The sequence below is a fragment of the Xyrauchen texanus genome, chromosome 34 (assembly GCF_025860055.1).
Source record: "Xyrauchen texanus isolate HMW12.3.18 chromosome 34, RBS_HiC_50CHRs, whole genome shotgun sequence".
Lineage (NCBI taxonomy): Eukaryota > Metazoa > Chordata > Actinopteri > Cypriniformes > Catostomidae > Xyrauchen > Xyrauchen texanus.
The window spans coordinates 4,739,492-4,757,300 of NC_068309.1; the positions used below are offsets into that span (position 1 = coordinate 4,739,492).

The 17,809-nt window shown below is 36.8% G+C and overlaps 2 protein-coding genes across 3 annotated transcripts; both read right to left on the reverse strand.

Moving 5' to 3' along the window:
* Window positions 1-1,660: 1,660 nt before the first annotated feature.
* uck1 (uridine-cytidine kinase 1) lies at window positions 1,661-11,458 on the reverse strand. Its single transcript, XM_052103744.1, has 7 exons — window positions 11,225-11,458; window positions 8,878-9,037; window positions 8,227-8,323; window positions 7,990-8,132; window positions 3,244-3,338; window positions 3,113-3,161; window positions 1,661-3,032 (listed from the first exon to the last, which is right to left on the reverse strand). Exons 1-7 carry the CDS (start codon window positions 11,312-11,314, stop codon window positions 2,836-2,838), a joined length of 831 nt encoding a protein of 276 aa, XP_051959704.1. The 5' UTR covers window positions 11,315-11,458; the 3' UTR covers window positions 1,661-2,835.
* A 1,703-nt stretch (window positions 11,459-13,161) lies between these two features.
* dnlz (DNL-type zinc finger) lies at window positions 13,162-16,911 on the reverse strand. Of its 2 annotated transcripts, none has more exons than XM_052103747.1 (3): window positions 16,580-16,911; window positions 15,736-15,875; window positions 13,162-15,489 (listed from the first exon to the last, which is right to left on the reverse strand). In XM_052103747.1, the coding sequence occupies exons 1-3, from the start codon at window positions 16,808-16,810 to the stop codon at window positions 15,327-15,329; spliced, it is 534 nt and encodes a 177-aa protein (XP_051959707.1). In that variant the 5' UTR covers window positions 16,811-16,911; the 3' UTR covers window positions 13,162-15,326. The 2 variants fall into 2 exon arrangements, with proteins under 2 accessions (XP_051959707.1, XP_051959705.1); XM_052103745.1 differs by having other exon boundaries at window positions 16,541-16,911.
* Between the last annotated feature and the right edge of the window lie 898 nt (window positions 16,912-17,809).

Genomic DNA, 17,809 nt, shown 5'->3' on the forward strand with positions numbered 1-17,809 from the left:
ACATTTAATTAAATGTCGCATTTTTACGAACAATTCACCAAAATTTGGCCCTGAACCCGTAAATCGTTAGCAAATCTACTCTTGCGTAATTTGTCAAATTAAATGTAACCGTTTACATAATGTTTTTTTTACGAACAATTCACACGTAAATCTTTAGTAAGGCCAGTCTTACGTAATTTGTCACATTTAATTAAATGTTGCAGTTGGACGAACAATAGGCCTACAAAGAAATTTGGCTCTGAACCCGTAAATCGTAAGCAAAGCTAGTCTTACGTAAGTTGCCGAATTAAATGCAACCGTTAACATAAAAATATGTTTACGAACACATAAATTAATCTGCAAACTTGTAAATATTTAATAAGGCCAGTCTTACGTAATTTGTCGAATTGAATGTGACACTTTACATAAGAATGATTTTACAAACAATTCACTCAGAAATTTGTCCCTGACCATTAAATCGTTAGTAAGGCTAGTCTAACGTAATTTGTCACATTTAATTAAATGTCGCAGTTTTACGAACAATACCTACAAAGAAATTTGGCTCTGAACCCGTAAATCGTTAGCAAAGCTAGTCTTGCGTAATTTGTAGAATTAAATGCAAACATTTACATAAAATCGTTAGTAAGGTTAGTAAGGCCCTGAACAGTAAATCGTTATTAAGGCCAGTCTAACTTAATTCATCACATTTTATTAAATGCTCCAGTCTTTTCGAATGAGTCACACAGAAATATAATCTGTTCATATTTCCCCATTGTGACCGAAATAACAGGATGATTTTCATTGCTGTATTACAGTCTTAAGAATAATTAAAAAAAAAAAAATTACATTAGGCCTACAGAAATGAGAATAGGATTTTTTTTATTTTTTTATTTAATGAAAATCTATGGAGAAAAATTGCTTGTTTCATGAAAATAATGTCACAAAAAAAACTAAAAAAGTTTCATGCATTTTTTTTTTTTTTGTGGTGATTTTTGCTGTAAAAATGTTGCCGGGCATTTCTTCATGAGATTCACCTTTTTCTTGGAGTGGACTATGATGTCATAGAGACGGCATGGCTCAGCATTACCTGACGACGGTCAGTTTTGAACACGTGTGGATGTTTCCGGTTCTTTGGGGCTGTTTATGATACATTATGTATAAATGTACGTGTACAGCTGTGATGTATAATAGCCGATCATGCAGAGGGTGGTTATGAACTAAGATACTTGCAAGCCAAATCAATCATGCACTAAAATAACTAACAATATATGGCAAAAAACACAGTGACTAAATATGCTGTAATGTCTGGGTGTCAGAAAGTGTGTGTGGGGGTATGAGTGTGTGTGCATGTGGTTTTTCTACAGAAAGTCATTATTCACATATAGGTGGAAAGCTATGACTGCTTTCTTCAGTGTTTGTTTGTGCAGCACCTGGGATTTTTTTTCCGTTACATCTATAACGTCCTGTATATTTAACCAATAAAACTGCTCGGTTTGTAGCTGCTTTGTTTGTTTAGTACATTTATACTTGGTACCATGGTATTACTGTCTGAATTACCCTGGAGTACCATATATGTACCATGGTAAATGAGTATAGCAATCACTCAGAATTACGGGATTACCGTCCGATATCATCACTGTGCAATGATGTAAAAATATTAATGTTGGTCATTTATGCACGATTGCTTTTTGATCCAGAAATGATGCAAGACATCACGCAAGTATGTTTTCTTTAATATTTAAAAAAAAAAAAAATGTACATGGAAAAGATTTTCAAAATTGGATTACAAATGAAGAAATATCTTAAAACATTCACATTTCAGAACTATAAATTATGTAAAAAGACAAATCAGTGCAGGTGAGATTAAAATGTTTAAATACTTGATATTGTCATGACTATAATTATTCTTGTGTGACCCAAGTTTGTTTTTCTCATCAAACAAGCGTTTACATTCTAGAAAGCAATCTTATACAATACTCACTAGGTAAGGAAATCCTCATGAAGCTTTTAAAACTTTCTACAGGTGTAATTGACAATTTGATTGTGTAATTTGAGAGATGTGAATTACACTCGTGTGAGCGGCAGTGAGACTGGAAGATTGATGTCAATTACAGTTACCGACTGTTATCATATGCATCATTACAGATTGACATGTAAATGCAGTCATAGTGACAATAGGTAGAGTACAACGTTAAATATTTCACATTTACAGAAAAGTTGTCTTCCTCTGAGAGAAGCTACAACAGTGAGGTCATAGGTCACGCTGACAGTCAGGTAACTCAAGCAGCCAAAAAAAAAAAATGCATTTTTAAATTAATATATGTTGTTCCAAACCCATCTGACTCGCTCTCTTCTTGGGACACCAAAGTTTAGCAAAATGTCGAAGATTTTCAGTGAATGACTAAAATGACGTTATGTTTTATGAACTGCTTTTTTTTGTCCTTTCTAAAGCTTTGAAAGCCCCTGGTCCCCATTCACTTTCATTGTGTGGAGGTGCGAAGCTTAGACATTCTGCTAAACAACTTCTTTTGTGCTCCTCGGAATAAAGTCTGTGTGGCAGGGCGGGGCCAGGTCGTGATCCTACACACATGACGGACATGTCCGCTAACGATCTCTCTTTCGCACGGCCCTTTGCAGTCAGCCTTTAACCCTCACTGAGGCATAATTAGCCTAATATGGGACCGGGTGTGTAGGATCACGACCCGGCCCCGCCCTCTGCCCTGCCACATTCTGACATATGGGTTTGGAACAACATGAGTGGTGAGTAAACAACCGAATTTTCATTTTTGGGTGAACCATTCCTTCAACCTGAAAAAAAATGGCATGTTTCAACCATTTGACTCATATGCCCGTGTGTTAATGTGGTCGTGTGCTGGGCTCCAGCAGTGGTCGTTTCGGGAGGTTGTTGCCTCCGCTAGAGTTCTCGTCTTGTTCGACCATGCCCCTCTTATGACTCTGCCCATGGGCATGTCCATTCACAGAACCCCGCTGCCATTTGCAGATGTCACCGTTCAGGATGTCCTGAATATGCTGCACAATCAGGTTTATTGCCACTGGAAAAGATATCAACATATCAGAGAAAGAAAAGGCTTCATTTTATTTACTGCATGAATATAATTTGACTGAAACGTACCCATGTTATCGACTCCTCGAGGAATGATCACATCTGCATATTTCTTGGTCTGAGAAAGAGATTTCGGACGTCAAACATCAAAGTAACTATAACACCACTGTCAAAGGTTTGGTCAGATTATGTTTTCTCACCGGAAGGCAGAATTCTTCAAAGGCAGGTTTAACAAACGTGGTGTATTGTGTGAGTATCTGTTCCAAATCTCGACCTCTTCTCATGTCCCGCAGAACTACACACACACACACACACACACACACACACACACACACACACACACACGATATAAAGTGTTTTACACTTACACAGCAGTTGACGGCATGAAAAATCCATCCATCCATCCATCGTCAACCGCTTATCCTGTGTACAGGGTCGCGGGGGGTATGAAAAATACTCATTTAAATTATTCTAAAACTAAACAAAAATAAAAACAGGTTAAACTACACAAATAAAATAAAATAAATAGTTTTAGTTTTTTTTAAAGCTATCTTCAAGAGAAGCTCCTCTATCTAGCAGGTTTTGCTTCTCGAGATATAAATAACTACAACCTACAATCACCAACACGAACAAATGAAACAAAAATGCACAAATCTAAATTGAAAGGTGTTCGTGGTACAAAAACAACTAAAAACAAAGACGTTTTTTTTTACTAAAATTAAACTAAATTTAAATAATTAAAATGATGATCATATAATACCTCTACAAAACAGATGTACACATTCTGTTATACACAGGTCCTTCTCAAAATATTAGCATATTGTGATAAAGTTCATTATTTTCCATAATGTAATGATAAAAATTAAACTTTCATATATTTTAGATTCATTGCACACCAACTGAAATATTTCAGGTCTTTTATTGTTTTAATACTGATGATTTTGGCATACAGCTCATGAAAACCCAAAATTCCTATCTCAAAAAATGAGCATATCATGAAAAGGGTCTCTAAACGAGCTATTAACCTAATCATCTGAATCAACTAATTAACTCTAAACACCTGCAAAAGATTCCTGAGGCTTTTAAAAACTCCCAGCCTGTTTCATTACTCAAAACCGCAATCATGGGTAAGACTGTCGACCTGACTGCTGTCCAGAAGGCCATCATTGACACCCTCAAGCAAGAGGGTAAGACACAGAAATAAATTTCTGAACAAATAGGCTGTTCCCAGAGTGCTGTATCAAGGCACCTCAGTGGGAAGTCTGTGGGAAGGAAAAAGTGTGGCAAAAAACGCTGCACAACGAGAAGAGGTGACCGGACCCTGAGGAAGATTGTGGAGAAGGACCGATTCCAGACCTTGGGGGACCTGCGGAAGCAGTGGACTGAGTCTGGAGTAGAAACATCCAGAGCCACCGTGCACAGGCGTGTGCAGGAAATGGGCTACAGAGAAGCAGCACTGGACTGTTGTTCAGTGGTCCAAAGTACTTTTTTCGGATGAAAGCAAACTTTGCATGTCATTCGGAAATCAAGGTGCCAGAGTCTGGAGGAAGACTGGGGAGAAGGAAATGCCAAAATGCCTGAAGTCCAGTGTCAAGTACCCACAGTCAGTGATGGTCTGGGGTGCCATGTCAGCTGCTGGTGTTGGTCCACTGTGTTTTATCAAGGGCAGGGTCAATGCAGCTAGCTATCAGGAGATTTTGGAGCACTTCATGCTTCCATCTGCTGAAAAGCTTTATGGAGATGAAGATTTCATTTTTCAGCACGACCTGGCACCTGCTCACAGTGCCAAAACCACTGGTAAATGGTTTACTGACCATGGTATTACTGTGCTCAATTGGCCTGCCAACTCTCCTGACCTGAACCCCATAGAGAATCTGTGGGATATTGTGAAGAGAAAGTTGAGAGACGCAAGAACCAACACTCTGGATGAGCTTAAGGCCGCTATCGAAGCATCCTGGGCCTCCATAACACCTCAGCAGTGCCACAGGCTGATTGCCTCCATGCCACGCCGCATTGAAGCAGTCATTTCTGCAAAAGGATTCCAGACCAAGTATTGAGTGCATAACTGAACATAATTATTTGAAGGTTGACTTTTTTTTGGTATTAAAAACACTTCTTTTATTGGTCGGATAAAATATGCTAATTTTTTGAGATAGGAATTTTGGGTTTTCATGAGCTGTATGCCAAAATCGTCAGTATTAAAACAATAAAAGACCTGAAATATTTCAGTTGGTGTGCAATGAATCTAAAATATATGAAAGTTTAATTTTTATCATTACATTATGGAAAATAATGACCTTTATCACAATATGCTAATTTTTTGAGAAGGACCTGTATGTATGTATGTATGTATATATATATATATATATATATATATATACACACACACACTATTATGAGTTAAATCCAGAGTGATCGTAAACTAAAACCAAACAAAACAGACGTTAAAAACAACATGACTATTATTTATTGACAAAACTATTTACGTTTTTTATTTTATTCAAGCTATTTTCAAAATAAGAAAAAATTATAATGACATTTCTAAGGTCTTGCTGGTTGTAGATGCACAAAAACAGAAAACAAATGGCTCAATGGAATAAAAAGCAAAATATTTACGTGAATAAAAGTAAACTGTCCTTTAAAATAATGATCAAAAATGATATAAGAATAATAATAATAATAATACTTTTAAAATAACTATGTAAAACTAGAACAAACATACATCAAAACAAACTAAAAAGCAACATGTAAAAGTAAACTGTCCTTTAAAATATGACAGAAAATGATATAATAACTATATAAATAACAACAACTCGAAATCAATAAATGAAAAACTGGAACAAAAACACATCAAAACTAAAATGCGACAAATTCAATTAAATAAAACTAAACTGTCCTTTAAAGTATGATTACAAATGATAAAATAATTATAATAATTATGTAAATAACAACAAATTCACAATCAATAAATGTGTTTTAGTTTTACATCTAATTAAAGTAAATAAAACGTCAGGCCTCAATCGCGAGGCCATTTGAGAAATCATTTGAAAAGCAAAAAATGGCCTTAATTCAATTAACCTGAAAAATAAATTCCTTGCAAATAGTGTGTCGAATTTTAAATAACACAAAATATTGTATAATAGACGGACGTTTTGCGTGCGAGCATGTAAAGGAATGCGTACATTAATTTCAACCCACAATCAGAAATTGCAAGCAATTGTATGATCCGCGAATAATTTCGTAAATACTCAAATGGCCCTTAATGGAAAAAAGGTTCCCCACCCCAGCTTTAAAGTATGATTACAAATAATAATAATAATAATAATAATAATAATAATAATGTAAAACTGGAACAAAAACACTTCAAATAAAAACTAAAAAGCAACAAATTAAACAAAATAAAAGTAAACTGTCCTTTAAAGAATTATTACAAATACTAATAATTTTAAATATGTAAATAACAACAGCGCACAGTCAATACATGTAAAACTGAAAAAAATTAAGAAAAAAAAATACAGCGCAACAAAACTGAAAAGCAAGAAATTATGGCTACGTCTACATTAATCCGGAAACATTTGAAACCGGCGTATTCGTTTCAAAACGCTCTCCGTCCACGCTAGCGTTTTCCAAAAGTTGCTCGTCCACACTGAAACACATGAAAACGCTTAAATCATGTTACTGCGCATGCGGGAAATCCCCGCTGCATGTACGGTCAAACGCAATTGTCCTCGTGTTCCGTCGCCGGACACCAATTACGAGTAATCTTCCCTTCGCCTTTGAAAGAACGCAACGTGATGGTTGTACAAAGTATAATTTATTTTTAACAACACTATCAAACTGAATATCAAACACAACAGCGCCTCAAAAGTGAAGCCAAAACGTCTCGATCGCCCCCCGGTGGCTGGTCCTAGTATAGGTCATAAACCCCGCCTCCCCATGTTATTCAACGGGACGTGAGACCAACTAAACAATTAAATTACACTTCACATATCTTTTTTCCAAAGATAGTTTCTGTCATTTACTGTCGTTTCTGTCATGTTGATGTCATTTCAAGTGTTTGTTTTCAAAATAAGTTTGTTTTTATTTATTTGATGCTATAAAAACGGTGCTGTGACATCATGATTGACAGCTGTGATTGACAGGTTCTCTGAGCGAAGTAGTCACTGAAGCACCAACTGACTTTTTTTCGGGCTCTTCGGAGGACTGAGGAGATTGGAGCTTTAAATGTAATATCTAAATTTCTATAATTAATTATTTCACACCGTCAAAAGTGCAGGGGCGTGTGCTTGCGATTGATTCAGCGAGAGTGAGGGCGGGGCCTCGATTTTGCGGCTTTACTTCCTGCTCACTACCGCGCAGGTCTGGTCCCGAAATCGCAACTGCGCAGACTCGAGTCCCAAGATGTCAGCGCCATATCGGGACACTGGCGGCTTCAGTTCTCACCAATGGAAAAGAGCGAAGGGGCGTCGGCCATCTTTTTTTACAGTCAATGATTGTCACATATATCCGTTTTCACAGTCCGCACTACAACGCGAAAAATGCGTTTTCAAAAAGCTCAATTATCGCGGAGAAAAGCGCCGTCTCAGAGTGGACGGAAGGCCAACACGGACAGAAAAAGAGGCGTTTTCAAACGAAAACGTATTAGTGTGGACAAGGCCTAAACTAAAGTAAACTGTCCTTTAAAGAATGATTACTAATACTTAAAATAACAATGCACAATCAATAAATGTCAAACTGGGACCCACTTTATATTAGGCGTGTTTGTTACAATGTACGTGTTGTTGCATTGTACTAACATTTAAAGTACCTGCGTTTCATTACGTCTGTAGTTACATGGTTAACCCCTAAACCTTACTCCATAACCAACCCATACCTCAACCTCAGTGGCAGCAAAAAATAAGCTGCAATTTCAGGTATGATTAAAAATGATAGTATAAATGAAATACCTCTGCGAGACAGACGTACGTCTGAATCCGTGTCAACAAACAGTTTCATGTGGAACATGTCTCTCACTTCCTGTGTGTAGAATACCAGAATCCCCTCAAACAACACCACATCAGCGGGATACACACAGATTATCTCCTGCAACCTACACAAACATCATTCATTGCTATTATCAGACAGACTGATAAAAAGTGTCTTTATGACGTGTCACCATGAGGGCAAAGTGTGTGTGCTCTGACCTGGAATGGGTGATGAAGTCATACGTGGGAACCTCCACCACTTTCCCTTCTACTATATCCTTCAGAGTCTGACACATGAGTTCAGTATCAAATGCATCTGAAAGAGAGGATCAAAAACTAGAGGGTTATAAAGATGAATCCACAATTGAAGCACTCACTCAAAAATGGGAAAATCTGTCTTCATTTACTCACCGTCATGTTGTTCAAAACCTGTATGTTATATGTTATTCTGTGTAACGTGAAAGTAGCTGTTGACCAATATGGGCATTTCTGTGGCAAATGCCAATATATAGAGCATTTTATACTATATGTGTAAGATTGAGAAAAGGGCTGAAATTTAAGTCGTTATTCACTTCATGTCTTTATTCGCAGTCACCGTCTTCATGGAAAAGAGCAGCTTGGATGTGCAGCTGAACTTTACATTTACATTTATGCATTTGGCAGACGCTTTTATCCAAAGCGACTTACAGAGCCCTTATTACAGGGACAATCCCCCCGGAGCAACCTGGAGTTAAGTGCCTTGCTCAAGGACACAATGGTGGTGGCTGTGGGGATCGAACCAGCAACCTTCTGATTACCAGTTTACCAGTTATGTGGTTTAGACCACTACACCACTCCATGGTGTGTGGTACTTTTTTTTTTTTTTTTTACCTGGATGGTCAAAGTTGTACTGGCCCTTTAAAGCTTTAGCCTTTTGTTCTGGCGTGAGAACCCGGTAGAAACTGTCCTGACTGACGATGATGACCTTCCTCTGGCGATGGTCCACCTTGTTCTGACCCAGAAGCTCCATGATTTTGGCGCACACTGTGGACTGGACGAAAGAACGGGGAATTACTGACAAAAAAAATACGTGTACATGCATAAATATAAGAATGCATATAATGCATTACAGAAATTAATTCATAGAAGTGTCCATACAGTGCTGTGAAAAAGTATTTGCCCCCATCCTGATTTCTTCTGTTTAGTGTGTATCTCATACCAAATTGTAAAAAAAAAATGTTTTTTAAATCTGAGTAAACACAAAATACAGTTTTTAAATTATAATGTTATTTATTGAAGCAAAAAAAGTTATCCAATACCAACTGGGCCTGTGTGAAAAAGTATTTGCCCCCTTAGTTACTAAATCCCCAAATCTATGAAACCGCAGGGGTTCAGCTGGACGAGACACACCCAGGCCTGATTACTGCCAGCCCTGTTCAAACAAATCAGCACCTAAAACTTTTTCAGCAGCATGAAGTTGGCTAAAAGGTCACACACACTGATGTCAACGTCGAAAATGGTGATTGAAATGCATCAGTCTGGGAAGGGTACAAAACCATTTCAAAGGCTCTGGGACTCCAAAGAACCACAACGAGAGTCATTATCTCCAAATGGAGGAAACTTGGCACAGTAGTGAACCTTCCTAGAAGTGGCCGACCTTCCAAAATTCCTCCAAGAGCACAGCGACGACTCATCCAGGAATCACAAAAAAGTCAAGGACAACATCCAAGGAACTGCCGGCCTCTCTCGCATCAATTAAGGTCACTGTTCATGACTCCACTGTCAGAAAGACACGGGGCAAAAATGCCATCCATGGAAGAGTGGCGAGGCGAAAACCACTGCTGACCCAGAAGAACATTAAGACTCACACACCTGCCAAAACACACCTTGATGATCCTCAAAACTTTTGGGAGAATGTTCTGTGGACTGATGGGTCGAAAGTGGAACTGTTTGGAGGACGGGGGTCCCGTTACATCTGGCCTAAATCAAACACAGAATTCCACAAAAAAAACATCATACCTGCGGTCAAGCATGGTGGTGGTCATGTGATGGTTTGGGGATGCTTTGCTGCTTCAGGGTGACTCGCCGTAATTGAGGGAAACATGAATTCTGCTCTCTACCAGAAAACCCTAAAGGAGAAGCGTCCCGTCATCAGTTCTGTGAGATGAAGCTCAAGCACAACTGGATAATGCAGCAAGACAATAATCCAAAGCAAAGGAGTAAATCCACCTCTGAATGACTCAAAAGAAGCACAATGAAGGTTTTGGAGTGGCCTAGCCAAAGTCCTGACTTGAACCCGATTGAGATGCTGTGGCAGGACCTGAAAGGGGCAGTTCATGCTCCAATGTGGCTGAACTAAAGCAGTTCTGCAATGAAGAACGGGACAAAACTCCCCCACAGTGTTGTGAAAGACTGATCTCCAGTTATCAGAAGCTTTTGGTTGCAGTTGTTGCTGCTAAAGTTGGCAAAACCAGCTATTACATTTAAAGGGGCAGTTAAGTGTTGGATAGCTTTTTTACTTCAATAAAAATATATATATTTGAATACTGTATTTTGTGTTTACTCAGGTTGCCTTTATTTTATGTTGTATCTCAATTGAAGGTTTAAAAAAAATTAGTATGAAAAATACACAAAAATCAGGAACGGTGCAAATAATTTTTCACAGCACTGTAAATTAATATAAGAATAGATATAATATATTATTAAAAGAAATGAATATACTCATAAGAATATGCATGTACATACATAAATATAATACATATAATTACAGAAATCAGTACATTTAATTTATTTTTAAAAATCAGACTAAAATATGTGAAAATTGCATTTAATTTGCCATTTTCCCAGTTGGATCATTTATTTATTTAGTATTCATCATTCACTTTTCCATTTACGTATTTTATTTTTAATTCTTCATTCCTGATCCTCAATAATATTTTGTGCATTTGATATATATTTGATTTTCATGCAATGTACATAAATGCACCTAAAGTTCATCTTTGTGTTGCTTTTATTGCATCTATATTTACTGACACCCATCATATCCCTGGTGGCTTATATTTAGATACTACACCTATAAAAGTCCATTAAAAGAGGGACATGTTGACTGTGGCCAAACCAGGGGACAAAATGTAGAGGTTTGCATGCACGTATAACAGCAGATACACATGCACTCATCGGTTTCCTTCATGCGTGTAGTAAATACTCATCTGAGGTTGGTAAAGGTGAGACTTATTACCTTTCCGCTGGCAGTTCCTCCGCTCACCCCGATCAGGAAAGGCCGGTGACGCGGCCGCTCGATTTCGCACAACAGTCCGGCTGAATTCATGGCGGTCCAATAACAAAAACACAACCTTTCCTTCAAGTATGGATTCCGGGTGCTGCGTAGACTCACTTTGGTTATGATCAGTCATGGGTTGAAAGTTGTCATGGGCGGTGTTTGAAAGATTGCGGCCTGGTTCTCACATCAGCCGGCGAATGTGAATCTCATTAGTTATTAACTGTTTATGTAACAAAGTGTTCTTCCTCCAGGGGGCGCTCGGTGGCACAGAAAGCCGAATCCCCGTTGAGTTGCGTTCAAATATTAGTGTGTTTGTAGTCTTTTGGAGAAACGTATACACTAAATTGTATCATCTTTTTAATAAATTATTATTGTTTTATTTATACTTTGTATAATAATCTAAATCCGCCGCAGCATTCTTTATTAAAATGTATTTTTAAAAGTCAACTTCCAGCAATCACAAACTACGATAATTGGTCAATTCTGACGAGAGCTGAGAAAAGTAACAGATACCACATGGCAATGGCGTGGACGCGCTTGTTCAGAAGCGGACTGTACCATTTTTTTTACACTTGAATAATAAAACTGATAGCCTTCAATAGCCACTGAATTTAAAAAACACACTGAAAATATAAAATAAGAGGATTGTCGTTTTAACCTGTCGTAGCTGACAGCTAAGACCCGCCCAATTTGGATTTTGTTTTCCATTCTACCAGCATTTTCTATTTCGATGGTTTCGCCTTGGACGTGACGGAGTCAAGCGCGTGAAATGGGGATGGGCGGATCGATACTTCCGATACTGACGTTGTATCAAAAATAACGATTCTAAATTATTTATTTTAACTAGGGCAATTATTATTTGGATACCACGAACTATAGCTTCAAAGTGAAATAAAATGGATTAACCTATATTAGCAAATACATGTGCAGGATGGGAATGGTTTCTACTTCCAGTCATCTTAACATTCATAAATGCTGAAAAACAAAAGCAGACAAGCGCTAACGCCGTTACAAGACTCGTTCAAACAAGAGGGATAAGTGCCTTGTAGACGTAATGATATAAAATCAGAGAAACAGCTTCTGGTGTGTAGTCTAGGCCATTTATACGTCGTATGCTCACCTATCTGTTTTAGGATTTTGCGTATGCCCACCTGAAATAAGTGATGATACGTGTGACCGCCAGAACAACGAGTAGGCTTTTGTTTTAATTATTATTATTTAAAAATGTACAGAGATGCACTGGGGAACTCTGGCAAGACAGACAGTTGGACTAAGCAGATCCACCAATCAGAACGTTCATTTCAGACGGGATTGGATTTTGATAACCAATCATATTTTCCGTTTCAGTAAGGGGCGGGACTTTTCCAGCGTCTAACACAAGCATCCCTGGAGAAACTATCATTTGCACTGTATGTTTAATTCCCTGCTAAACGTAAATATAAGTATATACATTTAAATTGTAATGTTGTCGGTGGTTCCTTTTTCACGTGATATCAAATAAGTTACATTTATATTTCTAAGTAGGAAAACAATTTCACTCTACACAGAAAAGCGCATAATAGTACTACACAAATAATAATAATAATAATAATAAAAACATACACACAACACAACATTTTATGTAGGCTATATATGGTGATACAAGATCACGTGAACATTACTAATATTAGCTACAATGCTTTACAGTTTATTGCATATTATGAATTAGTTTATTAGTTAGAATAATAATAAAGTATTATTCATCATAGTAGCCTAATAAAAGGACCATTAATGACACCTATTAATTTAAATACATATTTAACATGAAGTTACCATACCATTGTTCTTAGCAGTGTACTGTACACCATGACCAGCAAGAAACTTACCCTGATATACATATTGTAAGTTTATGTGGGACTTTATTTACAACAGTCTTAATTTGAATGGAGAAAAAATTCTTACACATTTTACATGAACTGTATATAAATGTAAATAAATTTTAGAGATCGGGTGCATGAGCTTTTCATAAATTCACAGTATGTCCACCTCTCCAGACACTACTACACCACTGCACACTAAAATAACAACATATCTAAAGGTGACATTTCTTATTTATAATTGTGTGTAATTGTTGTTAGTAAGTAATTAAAACATAGTGAGCCCATTGTTAGTAACTATAGTTAGTGAAATGGTTCATTTTTGTAAGGGTAAACAAAGCAAAAGGCTAAATGTTTTCTGTTTAGGCAAAAAAATATTTATGACTTGAATTATGACTAAAAATATTATTTTATATAAAATTACCCATTTTATCCCAAGTAATTGCAAAAAAAATCTATTTAATAGAAGTATCAGTATCGACGATATTGAACTTGAAGTTATTGGTATCAGATCTAAAAGAAATGCTATCGCCCGTTCCTAGCGTGAAATGACAACATTGCTCAAACTTCACAAAACTTGTTAACAGTGGTGAAAAATTTTGTTGCAAAATGTTATAGATTTTGTTTCATTGGTGATTACAAGTCAAAGGTTGCTGATACAGTGTGAGGCGTTTGTAAATATACAAATACAGGAAAGTGATAATATTGTTATCACAAGGGGTAGCCAAAGACTTAAAGGGACAGTTCACCCAAAAATGAAAATTCAATCGTTTACTCACCCGAGTCTTTCTTTTTCTTAAAAGGGATACATTGTGATTTATATGTTGAGCTCAGTGATGTCACTATATGGTGACCACCTCTTCAAGCTTCAAAAGCACAATTCAGAAGTCTCATAAATTATTCATGAGACTTGTGATTTTTATGAAAGTATATGATAAGAATAATAAAAAATCCAATGTATTATTTAGTGAAAATGTTCACTGACTTTTGATCCCCTGTATGCGTTCATGATAGGGCATGAGAGCAACAATTCACGCAGTCTCCTCGAGACATTGGGGCGTTCAAGCGAAAATCGTTTTGTTTATCTAAAAACAGGTCCAACACAGCGATAGTGACAACAGAACACAACTGCACACAAAACAGAGAACAGAACTCACTAAACATGTCTGAAGAGTTTCTAGTCGAAGAATTGATGCATTTCTATGCACAGCCTTTTTTTTAAACTCCAAATCAAATAGAAACATAGAGGAGGCTACAGGCCGGAAAATCAGAGTTTTTGTCCTAACTAGCAGTGACATTGCACGGGTAACTCTGACCACTATGAACTGGCACCGGTCCAAAAAAGTTTTCAAAATAAGGCTGGGCATAGAAATGCATAAATTCTTCAACTTCAAACTGTTTTTAGATAAACAAAACAAGTTTTCGCTTGAGCGCCCCAATGTTGTGAGGGGGTTGTGTGAACTGTTGCTCTCGTGTCCTATCATGAACGCACAGGAGATCAAATGTCAGTACAAATTTTACAAAATAATACATTAGATTTCAGTTTTTTCTCACCAAATCTTATCAAACACTTTCATAACAATCATGAGTCTCATGAATAATTCATTAGACTTCTGAATTATACTTTTGTGTTCTTTTGAAGCTTGAAGATGTGGTCAATATAAACTGCCATTTTGACATCACTGAGCACAACAGTTTTTCACAATTTCTCCCTTTTTTTTTTTTTTAAGAAAATGGATTATAACAACACAGAGGTGAGTAAACAATTGACTGAATTTTCATTTTTGGGTAAACTAATCCTTAAAACAATAGATACCTCTCCAAAGTGATGGGATGTTTTTTTTTATGTTTTAAGAACAGAAAAAATAAAACTATAACAATATGATACAATTAATCCTAGCAATTAATAGATTTATTAGTAAATACTCTGAATTGGGATTTTTAAATAATGAATGTACCCCCTACCCACCCTCTAAGACCTGTACGTCTCCAGAGTGAGGAAACGTGCAGGTAGAATCACTCTGGACCCCACACACCCTGCCCCCTCCCTCTTTGAACAGTTGCCCTCTGGCCGGCGAGACAGAGCACTGAGCGCCAGGACATCACAAGAACAGTTTTTACCCTCAAAATAAATTCCTTGTGTATGCTTGGCAATAAAGCTCATTCTAAATGTCCAAAGATGGAATTTACGAATATCAGTCAGTTCATGTTTTGTCAGCGCTATTGCTCAGATGTGGTGGTTTCTCTTCATCTGGACCATTTCTTGTTGCCTCTTTTATTGATTCCTCAGCAACAATCTCTAGGGCCTCATTCCCAGCAACTCTTTGCACCGATTCCCCTTTCGCTGCCAGGATTTCCTCTATGTTTCTATGGCAACAGAGAACACATAAAACAATCAACTTCAGAATAAGAGACATCTTGGTCATAATAGTGTACAGAATACAATCAAATACAGCCATTCAGTCTTAAAGCAAACAAGAAACACAGCACTTTTAACTCATTTTACTTCCTTAATGTGACACATTTCCAAGCACACCCAAACATTCAACAAGAAAAATCAAATGTGGTGAGAACTAAAAAAAAAAGGCTGAGGTTTTTAAAGCATATACATACTTTTTCCCTTCCAGGTCAGAAAACCAGTTTAGATTATCAGCAATGATGTGGTGGTTGTTACATCCAGGACACGTTACTATGACAACACCCTTATGATAGGCCACCTTGGATATTTTCTTCATTGATCGAGTGGAGCACACCTAATGCAACAACAGTGGATGTGTAGAGAGAAGAAAACAGAAATTGAAGCAATTCATTACTTTTAACCAATTACAGCCATCTATAATATATATATATATATATATATATATATATACACACACACACACACACACTGGCGGCCAAAAGTTTAGAATAATGTACAGATTTTTTCCATAATATCAAACAAAGCTGGTTCATTAAATGAAGTTTATCCTTGTCTTTCTGTTTGATTTTCTATTGTAGTGCTGAAAATGTAAGCTCTCCTTATATGCCCTGAATATAACTCTTGTACAAAGCGTATTCTTAACTTTTGTCATCAAATTGTGACATTGTCTCTTTGGATTACTTTTATGCTGCCTTTATGTGCTTTTTGGACCTTCAAAGTTTTGGCCACCGTTCACTTCCATTGTATGGACTTACAGAGCTGAGATATTCTTCTAAAAACCTTCATTTGAGTTCTCCAGAAGAAAGTAAGCCATAAATATCTGGGATGGCATGAGGGTGAGTACATGGTGACCAACCCCTTTAATTGATCTATCATGGGGTCATGTATTTTTGGAATGGCCACTGTATATTCTACAATATTAATACGTTTAGTGACTTTACTATAAATCTTTTGAGGACAATTAAAGTTATTTTCCAGATATAAAGCATGTACTCTTACTTTACAGGTGTACACCAGGTGATAGTGTGTTGACTGCACCTGTCCAATGGCTTCAGTCCTACACACTGAAGATGTAAAGTTCCTGCATACAACAGACGTCAGTCGCCTGGAGTGAGTTGAATTAGACAGAAACTCAATTGAAGTTTTATTCAGTGCCTCTCCATGTTTACATCTAGCAGGACACGCAGTTTTAGGCAAAGACAACAGTCGCCTCACACAAAATCCGTATATTCTTGGTCTGAACAAAACAAAACTCAGTCGAAAGCTCATTGTATAACTATAACAATGCTACGTTTTATTTTTAAATACACGCAATATCTTTATTGGCGCAGAATTGAAGCACATGCAGCGGTTGTATCGCTAATCGTCGCTTGCTGATGACGCCGCCTACTACCTTATAAGCCCCGCCCATCATGTTTGTCAGTGGTATTACGTCAGTTTGGAATGGGGAAAACAAATCGACTTTCCAGGAAAGTATGTCATATCGATTTCGTAATGATTTTGGGCTGGCTGGGTAGACAAATTATTAAAGGTATAAATTAATATGATTTGATATTGCTCTGTCTTTTGTAAAAATGTGTCAACGAAGTAATTTTATTTATTTATATTTTATATCATTTATTCAAATTATTTAAATATATTTTGTATTTTTCTGATACTTTAAAGGGACAGTTCACCCACAATGTAAATTCTCGCATAATTTACTCACCCTCATGCCATCCCAGATATTTATGGCTTTCTTTCTTCTGGAGAAAAACAAATGAAGATTTTTAGAAGAATATCTCAGCTTTGTAGATCCTTATCAAGTGAAGTGATCAGACGTGAAGCTCCAAAAATCACATAAAGGAAACATAGAAGTAATCCAAAAGACTCCAGTGGTTAAATCCATGTCTTCAGAAATATATGCCAAATGCATAAATATATGATAGGTGTGAGTGAGAAACAGATCAAAATGTAAGTCCCTTTTTTACCCTAAATCTCCACTTTCACTTTTACATCAGAAAGAGAAAAATAACTTTTGCCCACTCACACCTATTCTATCACTTCTGAAGATATAGATTTAAACACTGGAGTCGTATGGATTACTTTTAAGTTTTATCTTAATTTGTGTTCGACTGTAGAAGTCATACACATTTGGGATGGCATGGGGGTGAGTAAACTATGAGAGAATTTTCATCATTGGGTGAACTATTCTTTTAATGCATTGCACAATGACTAATTAATTCTCTCATTATTTCTATTTAAAAACATGATTAAAGTGTCATGTCA